General features: G+C 36.0%; 1 protein-coding gene across 2 annotated transcripts in view; it reads left to right on the forward strand.

Moving 5' to 3' along the window:
* The window catches only part of vwc2 (von Willebrand factor C domain containing 2), a 116,242-nt gene that overhangs the window by 33,762 nt on the left and 61,289 nt on the right, over positions 1–21,191 (forward strand). Inside the window, exons 1-3 of one of the 2 annotated variants that reach the window (XM_030156810.1) lie at positions 817–838; positions 3,553–4,285; positions 5,652–5,781. In XM_030156810.1, the coding sequence (XP_030012670.1) occupies positions 3,632–4,285; positions 5,652–5,781 (784 nt within the window). In that variant the 5' untranslated portion in view covers positions 817–838; positions 3,553–3,631. Of the gene's footprint in view, positions 1–816; positions 839–3,552; positions 4,286–5,651; positions 5,782–21,191 lie in introns of those variants that run through there. The other variant, XM_030156809.1, reaches the window with a different exon arrangement.

Raw genomic sequence — 21,191 nt, forward strand, 5'->3', positions numbered from 1 at the left:
TGTTTTTGTTTTTGTTGCATATTTTACATCGATTTCATCTTTCATTTAATTTTCACTTTTATATAATTTTTGTCATGTTGCATCTGGTCTTTCATGAATAATTTAAATTTGGAGAAGACATTTGTAAAATATTTAATATATATCGTGGGAATTATGGGTGTGTTTCAGTTGTGTTACATCTGGTTTGGTCATTTTTTTTGTTCTATTCTGTTGTTTTCATCTTTTCCATCTTCTTGAGTCTTTTATACCATTGACTCATATTATTTTTTGCAGTATTTACTTTTACATATATGTCAAAAGTTCATACATTAAGCTCTCATAATGTCTTTTGAGATTGTAAACAAACAATATCCTTACACATTCATTCATTTTTTTAGATCGTTAGCTCTTTAAATGTCAGTCTTTTTAACATATAAAGACACTGGCTGTAAGATTCTTTATTTGTTTCTGCAGTGTCCATTAAAAAACTCTCCCCAAATGCTCCCTGCTGTATCCAAATAAACTAAATGGAATATAATTGATGATATTACAATCTTATTTTGAAGCCAGGGTTATGATTTAAAAACCTGATACAACGGAAGACATGATTTTAATGACTGTGGGGGTCATAATTATCCATTTTAATGGATTCAAATGGAGACTTTGTAAGGAAATGAGTGTTTTTAGAAAAGCTGCAGTTTATTACAGACGTCAAGAGCTCAGGTTTAAAGTGGTTCTGTGCCTTCTACGACGGACAAAACCATCAACGAATCAATGCTAAGTATCCACAGACTGTATCATGTATAATACTCATGGTTTCCACCTGGGGCGCCGCAACCAACTGTGGGCCCCATGAAAAGTAAACGTTGTGGGCCCTCCATCCTCCAAAAAATTCAGTTTATGGAGGATGCTTGTCAATCTGTCGGGGAGGGGGGGTACATGGGATAGGGGCAGCAGTTATAAACATGGGGGTGTGGTCTACATATGACATAACTCCGACTCCCAGCTTCTATGCCTCTCTTATACAGCATGTCTTACACGAAATTTTCACAACTTCTAACCTGTATCCACTGGACCCCCTCCACTGCTCTATGGGCCACATGAATTTTTCACATTTACAACCCCCCCCCCCCCCCCCCCCCCCGCCCCTTTACGGTGCCCCAGGTTTCCACCCATCTCTATTATGGTATCAAGTTTTCTTCTTCAAATTAAAACTCATAGATACTTATTTCAACAATTGCTAAAATAACCCTGTATCTTATAATCATCATGTACTGTGTCAGCTGATAGTTTACATTATAGCTCTGTTAGCTCAGCTCTGTTTTTAGATTGAAAACAGCCACAGTAAAACCACAAATCACCTCTGTTTTCTGTTTGGTTTGTGTTTCAGTAGTTGAACTAAAGATCTGTTTGGAATCCAACAAGCAAGGCCAGAACTGTCACAGTTTGGTCTGAACTGTGGATCAACAAACAACAACTTAGCAAAGATAATAACATCCCATTTAAGTCCAGACTGAGAGTTCGTGAGGCCAACTCCATGACTTGCACTTGTTTTTCTTAATCAGCTCATGAATGTTATTTTTTACTAACTATTTATTGTCAAATGTGTCAGTTATTTGTGTTTTAACTGTATAATCTTGTTTTGTATTTGCTGCTGCCTATCTTGTAAATGACTCCCTTTGTAAAAAAAAAAGGTTCTTCATCTCAATGGGATTTTTTTCCTGGTTAAATAAAATAAAAAAAAAAAAAAGTTACTTTTTACCTCTGTTAGCTTAGCTCTGTTTTTAGACTGATAACAGCCACAGTAAAACCACTGATCACCTCTGTTTTCTGTTCAGTTTGTGTTTTCAGTAGCTGAATTAAAGATCTAATTGGAATCCAACAAACAAATTCACAACCGTCACAGTTTAGTCTGAACCATGGATCAACCAACGACAATTTAGCAAAGATAATAACATCCCATAATAACTTCATACCTTCATAAGCCTCGTAATCAAACACACCCGTGTAGAAGAAACGCTGACATTTCATCATCAAACCTTCATTTAAGTCCAGACAGAGTTCGTGAGGCCAACTCCATGACTCGCACTTATTTTTCTTAATCAGCTCGTGAATGTTATTTTTTACTATTTATTGTCAAATGTGTCAGTTTTTTGTGTTTTAACTGTATAATCTTGTAACTGTGTTTTATATTTGCTGCTGTCTATCTTGGAAGGAACTCCCTTTGTGAAAAAGGTTCTTAATCTCAGTGGGATTTTTTTCCTGGTTAAATAATAGTTAAATAAAATAAAAAAAATAGTTACATTATATCTCTGTTAGTTTAGCTTTGTTTTTAGACAGAAAACAGCCACAGTAAAACCACTAATCACCTCTGTTTTCTGTTTGGTTTGTGTTGTCAGTTGCTGAATTAAAGATCTGTTTGGAATCCAACAAACAAATTCACAACTGTCACAGTTTAGTCTGAAGCGTGGATCCACCAACAACAACTTAGCAAAGATAATAACATCCCATAATAACTTCATACCTTCATAAGCCTCATAATCAAACTCACCCATGTAGAAGAAACGCTGACATTTCAACATCAAACTCCGTTCTTTTCATTTAGAGTCTGTGTCCAGTGGAGAAAACAACAACAGTGTTTCTAACTTTTATTACTTTGTCACTTTCTTTGAGTCTAAAAGTTGTTTCTTAATGGTTCTCATCCCATCTGGTCACTTTCTGATGCTTTGGTCAAAGGTCCCATGGCGTTAGTTTTCCTCATCATGGAAGACCGGCAGAGTGACTCACTACTCCCTCTAGTGGTCACATAAATCCCCATCAATGTAAATAAGTTCAGTTAATATCTCAACAATCCAATACATTGGCATCTGTGGAAGAGTTCCTTATTCTAAACACTCTTACTATCATTTTTTAATAAACGAGAGAGTAGAAACATACACCTCCCTTTAGAAAAGATATTACTGTGCATTAACAGAGTCCAAATGATAGAAAGACCAGTAATTTCAAACCTAAACGGTCTCTTGTGAGGCACATTAAGGTTGAGGCGATGCACTCTGTAACAGCTAAAGTGAATCCCACTTTTGGTTGTAACTGATATGGCTGCTTCTGTCAGCTATAGGAAATTCATTTTTGCAGACTAGTATTATGCTCTATTTTCAAATCAATGCCTTCTTTTATTCAGTTGACTGTGATTCATTTGAAAAAGCAGACATTGATCCAGATTCTTTGTTCCGTTAGAGGAGCAGGAGCTTCAAAGTGGTGGATTCAGACCCTTCTCTGGTCATTTTCTTCTAACTCTGTCACTGCTGGGGCCGATTGATGCGGGGAAGTGTTACAGTATTGATTTCCAAACACAACCCCATGAATACTCTCTATCCCGATGATCCGGTTCACTGAAGCCACAGACTCTCCTCACTCACACCCCAAGCATCTGGTTGACATCTCAGCACAGTGATAGGAAGTTGCCCAAATTTGTCGCACTGTTTCTGGAAGCAAAATGAGACAAACTACACACCTGGAATGAAAGTGACAAAATACTGAACACATAACCCCAGTTTAATTTTCTCTTTCCAGATGGACTGGCTCACACCTGAGATGTGAAGTGTGTTATGTGAGCCAAGGTGTTTTCCCACCTCACTGGTGGTGGGGAGATATGCTGCGCTCCGTTGCCATGACAGCAGAAGTTCTCTTTGTTCTTGGGTTCCTGATGAGCGCCGCACAGTCTAATCCTATAGCGACCTTACCAGCGAGCCGAGAACGTCTGGAAAAGGTGTTGACCCAAGCCAGGGAGGACAAACATCAGGACAAGCAGGCCCCTGAGCAGACGGCGGGGTTTGGCGGTCAGCAGCAGCTGGAAAAGCCGGAAATCAATCCCGTGAGCTCCAACAGGACTGCCGTGAGCCGGACCAGGGCCAACCCCAGCTCCAAGACACAAGGATCTAACGGCGGGAAGTCCCAGGAGCAATGGGAGCAAGAGACCCTGAATCAAATAGACGAGGGCCCCACGAGCGACGTCACCCTCTCCATGGACCCCATCGACGAGTACGCCTACCCGGACTACAGGGGGAAAGGCTGCATGGACGAGAGCGGCTTTGTCTTTGCCATCGGCGAGCAGTTCACCCCGGGCCCTTCCACGTGCCCTTGCCTCTGCACAGACGAGGGCCCTCTGTGCAGCAAGCCGGAATGTCCCAAGGTTCACCCTCGCTGCATTAAGGTGGACACTAGCCAATGCTGCCCGCAGTGCAAGGAGAAAAAAAACTACTGCGAGTTTCGGGGCAAAATCTACGCCTCGCTAGAGGAGTTTAAGGTGAGCCCATTAACTGCATTCACTCATTTTTGACATGCTTACTCTTGAAAGAAGTGCTGACAGAACAGTCCTCGCTGTTCAGTGGAGTTTATCACAAGCACTACACAGAAACTAGTTACCTTGCCTCGCAGCACGCAAGCAAGCAGGCAGATTTATAATGGCAAAGGTCAGCACTTGTCTTTTTTTTTTTCTCCCGCACAAAACCTGAATATTACCACAGGCTGAATTTAGCAATGCAGCTTCAGCGGTGTTTCCACATTTGGTTTGTTGATACACATGATAGCAGCTATAATAGTAATGTTACAACTCTGCAAAGCACACAGCTGCATGTGGGTGTTTGTGAAGAGAAACACAAGCGGTATGTCAGCCAGATCGTACTGTTTTATCTTCTGATGCTTTGAAAGGTTCAGACTCAGGATTCAACCGCAATCTTGGAATTATGTCTCTCTTGAGATAATGCATTTACCGCTGCCTAATGCTTCTCTTCATGTTAGAGAGTTTCTCAGCAGGAGGTTAAAGCTAATATGGCATTTTCTTCCACTAAGTCTTGGTTTCACTGACTGCTCTAAGCCAGGTCTCTGCTGAGGGAAATCTACAAAAGCTCTACTTTCACAACCTCCATACGTCATCTTTTGTGTTGTGTGGTTAGGTGTGCAGGGGGAGGGGGTTCTTTGAAACTTAGCAACAGGCAGGTTTTTATGCTTGATTGCTAAGTTCTGGGGCATTGTGCTAAGTGCCGCCTCGCACCATTTTCACGGTGGAGTGCCGTGCGGAGGCGCAGTCTACAGCCATGCTGCTGGAATTAACCTTTGGTCGCTTGTTAAGACTAAAGGTGTGCGGCTTTAGAGAAGCTATGTTAAATGAAACCTTTCACAGGCAAAGTAGGAGCAGGATACATTTCAAAGTGTACACTATCAGCTCCAGTCTTTGTTTCACATTTTTTCTATTTCAAGACATACAGGGACCATTCTGAACACAGATCACATAGCAAGAAAATTGGACGTGCGTTTCTTTTATTTCCCATTTCTATTGATTTTTCCATGTGCCTGATTGGCTCATCTCCCCTTGCCCTAGAAAGAGGCATTCATTGAGAAACAACTTGAGTGATGGGTCTTCCCTATAGATGAATGCACACTGTCTTAAACAAACCAGAAAGGCAGGAGTATTTTCTGTGAGTGTTTGAGAGGCAGAGATAACTATAGAGAGTCAGAACCATGGAAAACCAGACTCAGACACTGAGACAAACAAAGAGCCCAAGATAGAAGAAATTAATTAAGAAGGGTCTTTTTGTTAGCCAGTGTGTGTGTGTAACTGGGTGTGAACTGTTTATGAGAGTGTTAATTACGATTTCTTCCATGTGATCCAGGTGTCTCCATGTGAGAAGTGCCGATGTGAGCCAAGTGGGGAGGTGTTGTGCTCCGTGGCAGCCTGCCCACAGACGGAGTGTGTGGACCCGGAGTACGAGCCGGATCAGTGCTGCCCCATCTGCAAGAGCGGTGAGTGAGGACTGTTCGTTCCACAAACACCAGAGTAAACATTTTGCTTTACAACCAGAGCTGACCAGTAGGCAGACAAGTGTCCAATATTTTGCTCAAGGGCACCACAACAGGAGGGTAAGATGCTGTTGCACTCATTTTGCTGATGCTAAACATGCAGCCTGCTGCACTGCAGTGTTTGCAGTCTCATGCTGTATCAGTTTGCATATTTAAAGTAATTGGCTTTACTATAATTTGACGTTTAACTAAGATGTGTTTAGCCACTTAGGAGCCATCTTCTGTCCCCCCCCCCAAAAAAAAAATATTTGCTGTAATTTCCATCTTAATTTCAGTAAATTACTCTCTGATGGAAGATTGAATTGCTTGTTCCAAATCTGTCACCACTGCCTGGTCCGCTGCCATGAGGAGGTACAGTACACTTGCATTTTCTGTAGCCGGAGGTTGGGAGTTTAAGATCCCTGTTGGTTTGAGAGCTTCATCTCGTCTGAGAAAGAATTCCCTGGCTCAGAGTCGATTATCTGAAGTTGTTTCCAATGATTTCAGACAGCACGTCCTAGATTATGTCCCCTTGTTTTCTTGGTGTGACTCTAATGCAACATGGCAATGTCAGCAACATTGCTTCCTTCAGCAAAAAGAATGATGACTTGCGATATGTATCTCTGACTTGGAATCTTAAAGTGGCGCAGGCTGTCTGCTATAAACAAGAGCAAGCAATCTGCATGAAGAAAGTCCTGCGATAGAGAAAAAGATACAAGCGGCACAGAAAAATGCTTTGTCTGTTCCAGTCAGTTATTACACTGCTAATCATTCACAAGCCCAAATCCTGACAAAGATCTTATGCTGTTTGTTGACCGAAGATGTGGAATATGCACATACATACTGGATGCAATAAATGATGTACGAAGGGCGATTAAAAATAAACTGCAAATAAATTAGACTTGCCATTTTATCGGGCCTCTCTTTATTACCCAAAATGCAAACAGTCAATAATTCAGCCCATAATTGAACCGGTTAAATTAATTGGAGAAAACTCTTTCTGTTCGTATATACAACCATCTTTTATTTACTCAGTGCCGTGTAATTGCTCAGAATATCACGTTTACACTCAGGAAACATTATAGATATTAGCATTTGCATGTAATGAATGTTCATGACTAGTTATCAATCAGAGGTTGTCCCACTGAAATTAAAAGCCTGTCTCACAAGCTCCAGAGATAACGAGTTGAAAACATTGGTAGTCATGCAGCGTTACTCACTCTATTAATATTTGCCTACTGCAATCTTAGGGAATACATGCTTGGTCCTTTGTTCCTTTTTTTGCTGTTCACCCACTTTTTATTTATGCACATATTGATCATGCTGAGAGTGCTTTGTGCAGAGTTTGGGAAGCGCTCCACTTTTTTTCCCCCTCGTGTAATGCCCGGTGGATTTGCTGGGCTGGATTCGCGGCCACATGTGTCTGGTAGACAGATGTAGATACAGTATGAGCTGAGATGTGGCAGCCTGAAGACAATCTGCATCTATATTCAAAAGTTCCTGCAAATCCATGGGGTCATTCAGCCGATAAGGATTTTCTGTTTTAAGTTGGCATCAGCCCCTATTACCATAAGATTAGCACACATTACCATCAAATAAACACAGCTCAGTATGTGTCAGACGACAGGTAACATGACTCTGAACATATGAACGGTGTCTGAGCACGAGACACTGTGATTATTGAAGGCACAGGGAGGAAAATTCTGCGACTGTTGTTCTCGAGTAGTGTCGATGATGGGAGATGCTTTTTTCATCAGCCTCTCAAATGAAAATCTGTCCGACGTGACTCAGGTGGAAATCATATTTATGTATTAATATGTTCACGCTGCATCTTTCCCCATGAGGCAGATGCAAGTAACGTTAGCAAATGCAATACTAAATAGTAACATAAAGGTTCACTGCGTAAGATTTAGGATGATCTAGTTGCAGGAAGGAAATACAACTTGTTTTCATTAGTGTATAATCGCACCAAAATGAGAAACACTTAGTTGTCTTTGCCTTAGAATAAGCAGAAACAGATGCATCACCTGTTTGAGTGTAAGACAGAGTTATTATCCCTCAACAGAAGGCATGGACGGACAAAAAAAAAAAATCAGAATTTTTTGCATTATTAAAGTTTTTACATTTTATGTTTTCCGTAGAGGGTAAAGGGGATGCAATTGGTTACAACCTGCAACATCGCTGTAAGATGTAAGCATAAAAGTACATATACTGCTCCATAAAAGTGCTCTGCTGCAGTAAAAGTACAAATACTGCTCCATAAACATACTCTGTTACAGTAAAAGTACAAATACTGCTCCATAAAAGTGATCTGTTACAGTAAAAATACATATACTGCTCTGTAAACATACTGTTACAGTAAAAGTACAAATACTGCTTCATAAACATACTCTGTTACAGTAAAAGTACAAATACTACTCAATACACATACTTTCTCTCAGTAAAAGTGCAACTACTGCTCCATGAACATACTCTGTTGCAGTAAAAGTAAAAAATACTGCTCCATAAACATATTCTGTTACAGTGAAAGTACAAATACTGCTCCATTAAAATACTCAGCTATAGTAAAAGTACAAATACTGCTCCATAAACATATTCTGTTACAGTAAAAGTACAAATACTGCTCCGTAAACATACTCTGTTACAGTAAAAGTACAAATACTGCTCTGTAAACATATTCTATTACAGTAAAAGTACAAACACTACCCTAGAAAACCACTGTTAGAGTAAAAGTACGAATATACTATATTAGTATACTATATTTTGCAAACTCTACATTGTTTTCTGCACTTGTGTCTCATCCACATTGATGATATTTTAAATAATTAAACAGACAGTTATCAACATTTTTTTTTTAAGTTAAGATTTTTTACAACTTTGTGTTTGTACCTATTGCTGCAGTATACGTCTGTATATTAAACAACAAATACAACACCCATGCCAGATATATAGTATAATATATATACTGTGGCTCAGTTGGACTTGTACCTAGTGTTACTTAACTAAATGAGGAGCATGGGCCAACTCTGTATTCAAGTCATTTTTATTACTTACACAAAGTAGAACCACAAAACATCGTATCTCTTTTTAGGGTTCATTCATCTTCCCATGAAAACAATCACCACTAATGCAGTTTCACACACACAAAAAAATCTAAAAATTTGAAAAATATAATAATATATTTACTCTGCTTTATTAGTGTATGCTTTATTGGTAATTTAATGTATATTTACTTTCATTTCCTTTAGATTTGTACATATGCAAATCTTGCATTTTCTTTTATTTGCTGCTTTATCAGTGTATTATATTAAAATTATTTATTGCTTTTATCTCTTCACACTAATTTTTTTTTGCTAGTGTTTTATCAAGAGTATTTTTGTACGCAAGTAATTTCCCTTGAGGATCAATAAAGTTTGTTTAAGTTTAAGTCTAGTAACTACTCGTGAAAACTCAGCCTCCTCTTAACCCTGTAAAGCCTGAACCATTAAATCACTGACAGAAAATTCCACTTCTTTGAAACTGGAGCCTTTATTGGTCCTTCTGAACAACCACATACTTTTATTTTTAAAAATATCAATTTCCCTGTATGAGTTTCATTTTTGTATCATATTTGATACATCAGGTCTCAATGCTCAAATATTATTATTTTTGAACGAACAAAAACATAATATAACACAAACATGTCTAACAAATTGGTAATTCCTTTTCAAAATTGGCAACGTTCTTCCTCCTTCCTCATTAGTGACAGTCTTGTGGTGTCATTAGAAAGGCCTCTGGTGAATAAATTCCTCCCCCCTGGTGGATTATCTGTGTATTGTATGCTGGGGTGTCGATAAGGTGAGGTAAACCTAACAAATTCATGGGGCCCAGTGGATATAGAAGTTGTGGAAATTTCGTGTAAGATACGCTGCATAAGAGAGGTGCACAAGTGGGGAGGTGAACATTGAAAAAAATGTTAAGTTTTGTGTTTGTTTTCACTATATTGTCAGTGATATTGTTTATGGATTGCACCCACATGTACACATGTTACACCCCCCCCAGTCCAACAGATCGAGAAGATAGTCAATTTCTGTAGGGTCTAAGGGTGTAAGAAAATATCGGTTCTGCAATATATCACGATATTTCATTTCACAATACTGTATCAATATTAAAAAGTACTGTACTGACATTTTTAGGTATTTATTCAAATGCAGATATTGTGGAGGTTCATTTTTGTTTTCTTTATTATCATTTAACACTCTTTTATTCAATAATGTTAGGTCCTTTTTTGGGATTGCACAAAAATACTGTTCTGATGTTAGTTCTGAACTAATAGAATATGAACATTTGAACAGGATCTTAAACTGTAATGTCTGTAAAACATCATTTAAGTTTTAACACAGGAACATTTTGTGATATAACATTAGATCCTGTTGTGATCAAATAGAAATGTGTTTAGTATTTGTTCATATTTCTGGTGTAATTCAATTCTTCAAGGAAATAATCATTTAGCCAAAAAGAAAGAAACAAAAAAATTGCCTTTTTAACAGTATCATGATATATTGTGATATATCATATCGTGGTCCTAGTATTGTGATTTGTGTTGTATCACCAGATTCTTGCCAATACACAGCCCTAGTAGGGTCCAGAACATTTATACTTTCATGGGCCCCATAATTGGTTGCGGCACCCTTGATTGCATGTATCTAATTGTATACATCAGGTTTTTCAAGAAAAAAGAATATCATACTGATCATGTAGAGCAGGGGTGTCAAACTCATTTTCTTCACATTCAGCCCAATTTAATCTGAAGTGGGCCGGACTAGTACAATAATAGTGTGATAGCCAATAAATAATGACAACTCCAAATTGTTTTATTGCAAAAAATAACATTTAATTATGCCAATATTTACATTTACAAACTTTCCAAACAAAAGGATGTGAATAACCTGAAAAAAAAATCAAATTTGTTAAGAAATATAAGTACAATTTTATCAATATTCTGCCGCGATTTATCATTTATACATAAGCATTACAGATTAGATCTACAAAGGCACAATTTTTTTTTTTTTGAATGGATGAATGAATTTTATTATTTATTTATTTATTTATTTTAATTTTTTAAATGTATTTATTCATGTTTTATTTATTAATTTATTATATTTAAGGCACAAAACATTTAGTAACAGGCAGAATATTGTTAAAATTGTGCTTAATTTTCTTCAGACATTTCAGGTTGTTCGTATTTGTTCAGGTTATTCACATTTTATTGTAAAAGGATTGTTTGTTAATGTAAATATTTTCATAATTTAAAGTTCTTTCCACTAAATCAAAGAGAAGAAAAATTGGTGTTGTCATTATTTATAGGTTATTATGCAAATTCATCCCGCGGGCCGGATTGGAACCTTTGGCGGGCTGGTTTTGGCCGCCGGGCCGCATGTTTGGCACCTGTGATGTAGAGGACTTAAACTCATGTATCAAATATGATATGTTTGGCGTTAAAAGGTTTAAATAGGATCTATAGGTTGAATAGCTGTTGTCATGGGTACCAGGGCCCATAGGTCGGCTTGAGACGTTTTTTTTTTTTCCAAGCTTCGAGGACAGACGTTAGCGAAGTAGAATATAACACCAAGATCGGACAAAGAATGTCTGAATGAAACTCCTGTCGTAGTCAATGTCATGCACATACAGTGTAAAGGTTCACAACCGCTGAGATACAGATCAGCTGTGGGAATTCCCCATCTGATATATCAGTCCTGTCAGCAGCGCTTACACATGCAGACTATACAGTATTTCCAGTCAAAGATGGATCTGTGACAAGCTCATGGATGTCCAGGAAACGGGGGGGGCTAAAGACAGAGGGTGATTACTGTCCATAATGAGTAAAGGTCCTGCAGATGGTACAAAATGCTGCAGCTCGGGTTCTGACTGGAGCTGGGCAATATGATCATATTACCCCAGTGTTGGCCTCTCTTCACTGGCTTCCATGTCAGGTTCGTGCTGGTTTTAAGGTGCTTTTATTGACTTATAAAATTTTAAATGAAGCGGCACCTTCTTACTTGACGGAGCTGGTTAGACTGTATGCACCTTCTCGTGCCCTTCGCTCACAAGGATCTGGCCTCCTGACTGTGCCTAACGTCAGGAAAAAGACTGTTGGTGAGCGAGGCTTTTCTTTCCATGTGCCAACACTTTGGAACAGTCTTCCTCTGGACATAAGGCAGGCATGCTCTGTGGATGTTTTTAAAGCAAAACTCAAGACCCACTTGTTTACTCTGTATTTTATGTCTTGATTTGTTTTTACTATTAATGTTTTTAGTTTTTATGTTTTATTGTGATTGATTTTATATCTGTACAGCACTTTGATTGAAAGCGTTCTACAAATAAATAATAATAATAATAATAATAATAATAATAATAATTATTATTATTATTATTATTATTATTATAATAATTATAATTATAATAATAATAATAATAATTATTATTATTATTATTATTATTATTATTATTATTATTATTATTATTATAATAATAATTATAATAATAATAATAATAATAATAATAATTATTATTATTATTATTATTATTATTATTATTATTATTATTATTATTATTATTATTATTATTATCATTATTATTATTATTATTCTGAGGTTGGATATGAGATACAGACAGAGTTATTCCGAGGATGTTTGTGTATAATTCATCATATCAGTGGGTGTGTAAATCGGTGTCAGCAGATTACATCAGCACATACCGGTGAAGTGGACACTTTAACCCTTTAACAGCCACCGACGACCAAAACCATCTGATCTAAAATGTTAATAACTTCTGCACCAATTATTCAATCAATGTGTAAATAATTAGAGTAAAATGGAGAAAAATTCATTTGGAAGTCACCACAAAAATAGGTACAGATCTTTCAGGATTAATTCAAGTTTATATCTTAACTATTTGGTGCATTTTAGACATTATGTGTTTATAGCGTTAACATTATACTGAAAAGACATGGATGATATTGACCAATTAACCCATAAAGACCCACACATCCACCATCTACCAAAATCATCTACTGAAACTGTTTAATCCCTAATGATCCACTAATACATGTAAATAATTGGTGTAAAATGTAGTTTATCATCTTTTCATGGTCGTCAGATATGACCCGTTTGGACGTTCAGAGGCTCCGTAGTTACCATGGAAACACCATCATCTTCTACAACATTGATTCACCAGTAAAACCCATGGAGTTGGATCGATGACAGTGGATGAACACACTTCTATAATAATAAATAAAATTAGCAAACGAGTAAAAAACCTACAAAATAATAAATAATGTGGAAAAAATAAGCAAAAAATGTCCTTAAGTACAGCAAAAAAAGATAAAATAAGCAACAAAATGAACAAAAACAGCCAAAATAATTAGCAAAATGAATAATAAATCAACAACATAATAAGCTACATGGACAAAATATGTCTTATTAATATTGTTAATTAATATTATTAATATCAATTCACCAGTAAAACCCATGGAGTTGGATCAATGACAGTGGATGGACACACTTGGTTTATTTTTAGTTAATGATAGATTTTACTTTTTCTTCAGTTTTATCTGTTTCTTAAATAATAACTCTCAACCTTATTCTGAGCTTTTATGAATATCTACATTCATCGGTAAATTAAATAGGAGAAAATACCTGTTTTTTACTGAAAAATGTAAAATACAGAGGATAATATTCTAATAAATGGTGATAAATCACTTAAAGGTTAAATATAATGAGAAAATTCACTCAGGAACTGTACAAAAGTAGCTCTGGGTCTTTATGGGTTAAAAACTCAAACTAACGCTTCTAAGTCAACCCTCAAACACCTAAAAAGCCTAATAACTCCTGATCCACTTATCCTATCAATACATTGAAATATTTCAGATAAAATACAGTTATTCATCTTTTCATGGTCATCAGATATGACCCATTTGGACGTTCAGAGGCTCCGTAGTTACCATGGAAACACAGTCATCTTCTACAACATTAATTCACCAGTAAAACCCATGGAGTTGGATCGATGACAGTGGATGGACACACATATATTTATAAATAAAATTAACAAACGAGTAAAAAACCTACAAAATAATAAATAATGTGGAAAAAATGAGCAAAAATGTCCCTTAATACAAAAATAGAAAGTTCCCAAATAGTTGAAGACACTTGTGCTGATGTTCATTTAAGGATAAGTTTTGCTGAAAGTGTTCGTCACTTTTCTCTGTTCTGTTATATTTACTCTGAGCTTTTATAAACATTGCATGATCAGTGAATTAAATATCAGAAAATACATGATTTGCACTGAAAAAAAAGCAAAATACAGAGGATAATATTCTAATAAAATTTCGTGAATTTCCCCATTGTGGGATCAATAAAGGAATATCTTATCTTATCTTAATAAATGGTGATAAATCACTTAAAGGTTAAATATAGTGAGAAAATCCACTCAGGAACTGTACAAAAGTAGCTCTGGGTCTTTACGGGTTAAAAACTCAAACTAACTCTTCTAAGTCAACCCTCAAACACCTAAAAAGCCTAATAACTCCTGATCCACTAATCCTATCAATACATTGAAATATTTCAGGTAAAATACAGTTATTCATCTTTTCATGGTCATCAGATATGACCCATTTGGACGTTCAGAGGCTCCGTAGTTACCATGGAAACACAGTCATCTTCTACAACATTGACACAAATAGTTGTAGACACTTGTGCTGATGTTCATTTAAGGAGAAATTTTGCTGAAAGTGTTCTTCACTTTTCTCTGTTCTGTTAAATTTACTCAGAGCTTTTATAAACATTACATGATCAGTGAATTAAATATAAGAAAATATATGATTTGTACTGGAAAAATGTAAAATACAGAAGATAATATTCTAATAAATGGTGATAAATCACTTAAAACTAAATATATTGAGAAAATCCATTCAGGAACTGTACAAAAGTAGCTCTGGGTCTTTATGGGTTAATGGTCGAGGAGGTAATTGTCCTCTTTTTGATGCATAAAATAACTCCCTGATGGAAAATAATAAAGGACAGTAGTAGTACCTCTCTGATCTCCTTGATTTTGGATCCTCCTTTTCCAATCAGTGAACCACATTGGCTTCCTGGGAAAACCAGGCGAAGTGTCACAGGTGGCTTACTCGTCACGTTGCTGTTTGTCATAGCGGCGGTAATATCCTACGGGAGAATTCAACAATATGTTGTTGTTTTCAGGAGTGGTTTTATGAATGTCAGTTTTATTTGACAAGTCTTTTTTTTTTTTTTTGCCAGAGGTAATAAAAGGTGCACACCACGTCAACCACTATGGATAAGGAAAAGGTTTTCACCTGAAGTGGTCCGGATGCAATTTGTTTCATGTGTTTTTCACTCAAAGTTACATTTTTGGGCTCATAATGGACAACAAATATACAGGGTGGGGAAGCAAAATTTACAATATTTTGAGGCAGGGATTGAAAGACAGTGTATGACCAATTAGTTTATTAAAAGTCATGAGAATTTATTTGCCACAAGAAAATGTCCATAATAGAAAATGTTTTTATTCTATGTGTCCTCCTTCTTTCTCAATAACTGCCTTCACACGCTTCCTGAAACTTGCGCAAGTGTTCCTCAAATATTCGGATGACAACTTCTCCCATTCTTCTTTAATAGTATCTTTAAGAAAGTCGACATTGCTGTGTGATGTTCTATTGGTAGCATGTTCTAAAACGTCCCAAATAGCAGAATCCAGAGGGTTTAGATCTGGGCTAGAAGGCAGCCATAAACATGATTCCCAAAAATTGCTAAAGTTGGATTTGTTGCTGTCGTCAACAAGTGTTTTGGTGTTCTTGTGTAAGATTTTAACTTCAAATCATATTTTACTGCATTTCTAACGGTCTTGTTGTCTACCTCAAGTTCAATTGCCATTTTTCTCATGGATTTGGTTGGATCCTTTAGGATTTTGGATTTGAGAGCTTTAATAAAAGCTTTGGTACGTTTTTTGTTGCTTCCTCCACTTCCAGACTTTCTCGTAATAGTTTTGCTCATAGTCATTCTCTTCTTTACATTATAAACAGTCTTTATGGACACTCCAACTATTTTTGAAATCTCCTTTGGTGTGACGAGTGCCTTCAGCAAATCACACACTCTTTGACGTTTGCTTTCCTGATTACTCATATGGGCAAAAGTTTCTGAAAAGGTATGGATAATAGTGTTAGGTATGATTGTGAATATATAAAAAGAATATATAAAAAGAAAAGTGTCTATGTGATGCAGTTTATGTGTACATGATCGGTAAATTAAATATAGGAAGATACTTGATTTCCACTGAAAAATACAAAATGAAGAGGATAATATCATAAGAAATGTGGTGATTAAATCACTTAAGACAGGTTCAATATGAAAATTTCATTTGGAAGTCACCACTAAAATAGATATAGATCTTTCAGGATTAATTTAAGTTTATATCTTATCTACTTGGTGCATTTTAGACATTATGTGTTTATAGTGTGAATATTATCATACTGAAAAGCCATGGATGATATTGACCAATTAACCCATAAAGACCCAAACATCCACCATCTACCAAAATCATCTACTGAAACTGTTTAATCCCTGTTGATCCACTAATACATGCAAATAATTGGTGTAAAATACAGTTTTTCATCTTTTCATGGTCATCAGATATGACCCATTTGGACATTCAGAAGCTCCGTAGTTACTATGGAAACGCTGTCATCTTCTATAACATTGATTCACCGGTAAAACCCACAGAGTTTGAACGAAGACAGTGAATGGAGACACTTGGTTTACTGGAAAATTCACTGTTTCTTCAGTTTTCTCTGTTTTTGATGAAATAACCTTTGAATTTTATTCTGAGCTTTAATGAACATCTACATGATCAGTGAATTAAATATACGAAAATACATGATTTACACTGAAAAAACTCAATCTAAAGAGGATAATATTACAATAAATGGTGATAAGTCACTTAAGAAAGGTTAAATATAGAGAAAAAATCATTTGGGAACTGACACAAATGTCACAGTGGGTCCTTCAGGATTAATCAGCGATTGGCTTTTTCCTGATCATTATTTTATCATTGTGTTTTTTGTCAACTTCAATTTACTGTGTTGCAGAATGGTTATAAATTAGTGACCAGAAACTGATTAATCAGTGCTGACATGTTATATATTATCATTAGTGGGTCTGATAGTTGCTGATATTATGCTCATTGCTGATGTTGAGCGATTCAGATTTATTTATTTCGGCCATTACTTTGATTCAGGTTTAGTTCTGCAGCTTTCCAGTTTCTAATACTTCAGAAAGCATCAATTTTATTTCTTAATTTTTTTCCAGCAGTGGTGTAGACCATTTGATCGCTTTTGTGTTTTTCTTTGTCCAATCTCGCATTATTTTTTAAAACCTACAGTCAACCTCTAGTGCAGGGATGTCAAACATACGGCCCAGGGCTAAAACCAGCCCGGCAAAGGTTCCAATCCAGCCCGCAGCATGAATTTGCAAAAAAAATTAAATACAATATTAACAGTCAAGGGTGTCAAATTGCATTATGAAAATATTTACAATTACAGACTATTCTCACAATAAAATGTGAATAACCTCAACAAATATGAATAATAGGGGTGTAAGAAATATCAGTTCTGCAATATATCGTGATATTTCATTTCACAATACTGTATCAATATTAAAAAGTACTGTATCGATATTTTTAGGTATTTATTCAAATGCAGATATTGTGGAGGTTCATTTTTCTTTTTTGTTTTTCTTTTTTGTTTATATTTTATTTATTATTTATTACTAAATAATGTTAGTTCCTTTGTTGGGATTGCACAAAAATAATGTTATGATGTTAGTTCTGAACTAATAGAATATGAACATTTGAACAGGGTCTTAAACTGTAATGTCTGTAGAACAGAATTTAAGTCTGAACACAGGAACATTTTGTGATATAGCATTAGATCCTGTTGTGATCAAATAAAAATGTGTTTAATATTTGTGCATATTTCCGGTGTAATTCAATTCTTCAACTAAATAATCATTTTTAAACAAGAAAAACAAAAAATTGCCTTTTTAACAGTATCATGATATATCATGATATATCGTATCGTGATCCTAGCACCGTGATTTTTATCGTATCGCCAGATTCTTGCCAATACACACCCCTAATGAATAACCTGAACAAATATGAATAACCTGAAATGTTCCATTTTAGCAAAATAATAGATTCACTGAGAAGTCAGAGGTATGTTACAGGAGATTGTATCAGTAAAACTAGTGCTGGAACCCAAGTTTTCTATATTAGGATTATACCCTGAAGAAATTCACATAGATCGCTATGAGAAAATCCTCATAAACCTGGGAATATTACAAGCAAAGAGAGTGTCATGGAAAAAAATTGTCTAACCGAGCACAGCAAAAGGACTCAAAAAAATTGTCTTCATGTTTACCACAGGAAAAAAAAAAAAAAAAAAAAAATCACATACACTTTAAAAGACGAACAAGACACTTTTGAAGAAGTGTGGGGCCGTTTCATTAATTATATTAAGAACAAAGATTTGATTTATCTGTTGCAGTATCTGGGACATCGTAATTATTTCCTGTACAGGTCCACAATCATATGCTGCATTCTGACAATAATACTCATCATCTGGAAGGACTGTCATGGATTCAAGCACTGATTTAAAATGGGCCTTTTTGTTTGTTTGTTTGACTGTTTATATCAGGGGTGTCAAATGCATTTTCTTCCGGGGGCCACATTCAGCCCAATTGAATCTGAAGTGGGCCGGACCAGTACAATAATAGCATCATAGCCAGTAAATTATGGCAACTCCAAATTGTTTTAGTGCAAAAACATAACATTCAATTATACCGATATTTACCTTTACAAACTATCCAAACAAAAAGGATGTGAATAACCTGAAAAAAATGAAATTTGTTAAGAAATATAAGTACAATTTTATCAATATTTTGCCTCGACTTATCATTTATACACATGCATTACAGATCAGATCTACAAAGGCACAAAACATTTAGTCACAGGCAGAATATTGTTAAAATTGAACTTAATTTTCTTTAGATATCTCAGGTTGTTCATAGTTGTTCAAGTTATTCACATTTTATTGTTAAAGGATAGTTTGTTAATGGAAACATTTTCATAATTTAATGTTTTTTGCACTAAATCAAAGAGAAAAAACTGGCGTTGTCATTATTTATAAATTATTATGATATTATTTTTGAGTTTGATACCCTAACTTGTACTTTGCAAATTCATCCTGTGGACCGAATTGGAACCTTTGGTGGGCCGGTTTTGGCCCCTGGGCCACATATTTGACACCTGTGGTTTATATGTTTCTATTTTGTATATAGCCTGTAAAAATGTCAATAAGCATATTATTGAAAAAAAATACTACTACTACTACTACTACTACTACTACTACTACTACTACTAATAGATTCACCGTGATCTACAGTCGTGGAAAAAATTATTAGACCATCAAAAACAATGGTTATGCAATCAAGTACTTGCTCCTGTGTGTATCATGTGACTAAAACAGACAGAAAAGAAAACGTGGAATGCCTAAAAACACTGTTTTTGTCAGTACAATGCCATAGATATTGATGTAAGAACTGAAGTGATTTTGGTTTTTATCAAGAAAACATGGAAAATGGATAGATATCAGCTCTGAAATTAAACTACTATGAGCTATTTTTGTTGTTATCATTATATTTGTCCAAACAAATGTACCTTTAGTTGTACCAGGCATTAAAATGAACAAGAAATTGAAGAAAACGAGGGTGGTCTAATAATTTTTTCCGCGACTGTATAAGTTAGCTGAGACATAATATTATTGAAATTGCACTTATTTTTCTTAACAAATGTCAGCTTTACATGGTTATTGAGGTTATTCATATTTTAATAATGCAGTTGGACTTTTTTCACACTAAAACAAAGTGAAAAATTTGGATTATTAGGTATATAAAAGTTATTATGTCTATTATTTTACTGGTCTGGCTCGCTTGAGATCACTATGCATGTGGCCCTTGAGCTAAAATGACTTTGACACCCATGCTCTAGTGGAAATGATGAAAAAATAATGAAATGCTGTGGTATTACTGTAATACTGTGCTGTTTTATCTAGTGTTCACACTGTGTGCTATGACACCACATGAAACATTCTATCAGCTTGAATAAAACTGCAGATTTCTCTTAATTTTAGACTATCATGAGTACTAAAACCAGCAAAACGGGCTCCACAATGTAGACGTTTTTAACATTTCAATGCAGAGAGGTCACATACACCTTTAAATATTGTTTGTGGGATTAACCTGAGGTCTTATTTATCATTTCACACAGACACCTGTATTTGCTAAAATTAGGATCGTGCACCTACTCCATCATGCAGCCTGTGTCGGCTCAGTCGAACACTCTTTCATAGTAATCTCCAGCAGCACAGTCATGTTCACCAGGATGCAGAAATAGCCACTGGCAGTATTTACGCCTCATTTGTGCGGCCGTGTTTTTTTTTTAAAGCTTCACCAGGTGAGATTTTAATATAAAAAAACAACATATTGGTTGCTGTCGATGTCTCATTTGTATTCTCTCTGCCGGTGTCTGCACATATTTAGGATGGCTGTGAAAATAGCTGTTAATTAAGAAGATTAGAGTATCAGTATGTGTTTAACTACCTCTCGTGTATTCCAGGCTCTGATTAGATGTACTGGGATGGAGAGGATTGTTGCATAAACACACAGGTGCAAAACACTCGCTAAAATCATCAGACATTTTAATGAGTGTCAGACTGTGCACACCTTCGCTCTCAGTCCACGCCAGAGAGCAGATCCAGGTCTCCATCGGGGGAATAATCAATCAAAAATGTGTTGCTGTGAAGACTTAATTGTCACATCCATGCATCCATTGGATTTCATTTCACGCTAGGCTTGACAGAGAGTTAATGTAATAAACAACAGGTTAAAAATGACCAGCGTTGATAAATAATTGGACGATATATTAACCAGATGTAAACTCAAGCAAATGAGTCATCAGTCTAAATGACACGCTGGTATCAATATCAGAATGATTATTCATCGGATTTCACTCAGTCTTTTATTCATGATGCCTCTTTGCCAGGTCTTACAGACTAATTTGAATGACGAGCATCATTGATTGTCAGCTCTCATCAGTCAGTGTTCGGTAGGAGATGGCGCCGTAGCAGCAGTAGCTCGGCGATGAAAAACCGACGGTGCAAACGAGGGTTATTGGAGGTTGGCGCCGAGTTCACACTCTGGTGTTGTTGTTTGTGTCGCGTACAGATGTTGTTTGAAGTAAAGGCAGATGTTAAGACCTCCCAGGAACCG

Source organism: Sphaeramia orbicularis, chromosome 15 (genome assembly GCF_902148855.1).
Source record: "Sphaeramia orbicularis chromosome 15, fSphaOr1.1, whole genome shotgun sequence".
Taxonomy (NCBI): Eukaryota; Metazoa; Chordata; class Actinopteri; order Kurtiformes; family Apogonidae; genus Sphaeramia; species Sphaeramia orbicularis.